This window comes from Buceros rhinoceros, unplaced genomic scaffold (genome assembly GCF_000710305.1).
Source record: "Buceros rhinoceros silvestris isolate BGI_N320 unplaced genomic scaffold, ASM71030v1 scaffold22660, whole genome shotgun sequence".
In the NCBI taxonomy this organism is placed as follows: Eukaryota; Metazoa; Chordata; class Aves; order Bucerotiformes; family Bucerotidae; genus Buceros; species Buceros rhinoceros.
Window position 1 is genome coordinate 1,910 of NW_010388186.1, and position 1,159 is coordinate 3,068.

The window sequence follows — 1,159 nt, forward strand, 5'->3', positions numbered from 1 at the left end:
CCACAGCTGCAGCATGGAGGGACAGCCGGCACCTGGCCGTTGGAGATGCTGTTGACACCCCACTTGCATGGAAATGCCCCACCTGGGGGACTCACTCCATGAGTAAAATCTACGACCCCCCCTCATTGTAAAGAGACTCCAACACTGACAAGAGACACCATGTCCCTGCGGTGGCATCGCCCAGGGCTGCAGCAAGGGGATGTCCCCAGGTTCCCCTCCCTCACCCAAGGTGTCCCTGGAGCAGGGGGCTGCCTCGCTGTGCCCTGCTCCGGGCCAGCTCTGCTGACTCAGCAGCACACACCCTGTGTAAACGCCCGCCAGCTGCTGCCTCGGCCGCTGTTTGCTCAGCCCACGCCGCTCTGTTTGCCTTTCGGGGGATCACGATGGAAGGAGATGGCTTTTCAGCTGCCGGCAAATGGGGCAAGGCAGCCCCAGGCACCTGCCCCAAAGATCCTCCAGTATCTCTGCTCCTCCAGCCCCTGCCCAGCACCGGTGCAGGCTGCTCAGTGGCTGCAGCCCATCAGCAAGACCCAAACCAAATCCTCCACGGAGCTCTAGGAGCTACAGAAAAATGCACCTTCCGCAGGTAACCCAGCTCCCACGCAGCCTGGAACATTATTTATTATCATTTCCTTGCAACAGAGATATGGAAAAAAAGCACCTGCCCTCCCCAGGTGCAAACAGCAGCAGCTGCAGCTTCCACGTAGGGATCTATGTACATCACAGTGTAAAGTCCACCAGGAATAAAATTCAATCCAAGTTTTAAAAAAAACTCCCCTCGTATGACCTAAAACCAGGAACCAGGAAAAAAGTGGTTGCGAAAATAGGTTGGGCCCCTCCCTCCTACTATAAAATAAAGATATTTCTAAGGCGACGTTTCACAAAACCATAAGCAAGGTTCCTACAGAGTCTGAGCTTGCAGCCGAGGACACTGCACAGGCACAAATCCCACGTGAGAAGCTAGTGTGGAAACGAAAACCTCCTCCCACCCACGGCCTCAGTGGTCAGCATAGTCCTTGGTCTCCACCCCGGTCTCGTTGAGCACCGTCGTCCTCATGATGGCCTCAGTGACCGCGTAGGGGTCGCAGTTGGCCGCTGGCCGCCGATCCTCGAAGTAGCCGTAGCCATCTTGGCCGACCTGGCGCGGGATGCGGAGGAT

The 1,159-nt window shown here is 56.7% G+C and overlaps 1 protein-coding gene across 1 annotated transcript in view; it reads right to left on the reverse strand.

Moving 5' to 3' along the window:
- Window positions 1-997: 997 nt before the first annotated feature.
- The window catches only part of LOC104501345 (glutamine synthetase), a gene marked incomplete at its 5' end in the record, with an annotated part of 5,206 nt that continues 5,044 nt past the window's right edge, over window positions 998-1,159 (reverse strand). The window contains one exon of the mRNA XM_010145145.1: window positions 998-1,158. Within this exon, the coding sequence (XP_010143447.1) occupies window positions 998-1,158 (161 nt within the window). The remainder of the gene's footprint in view (window position 1,159) is intronic.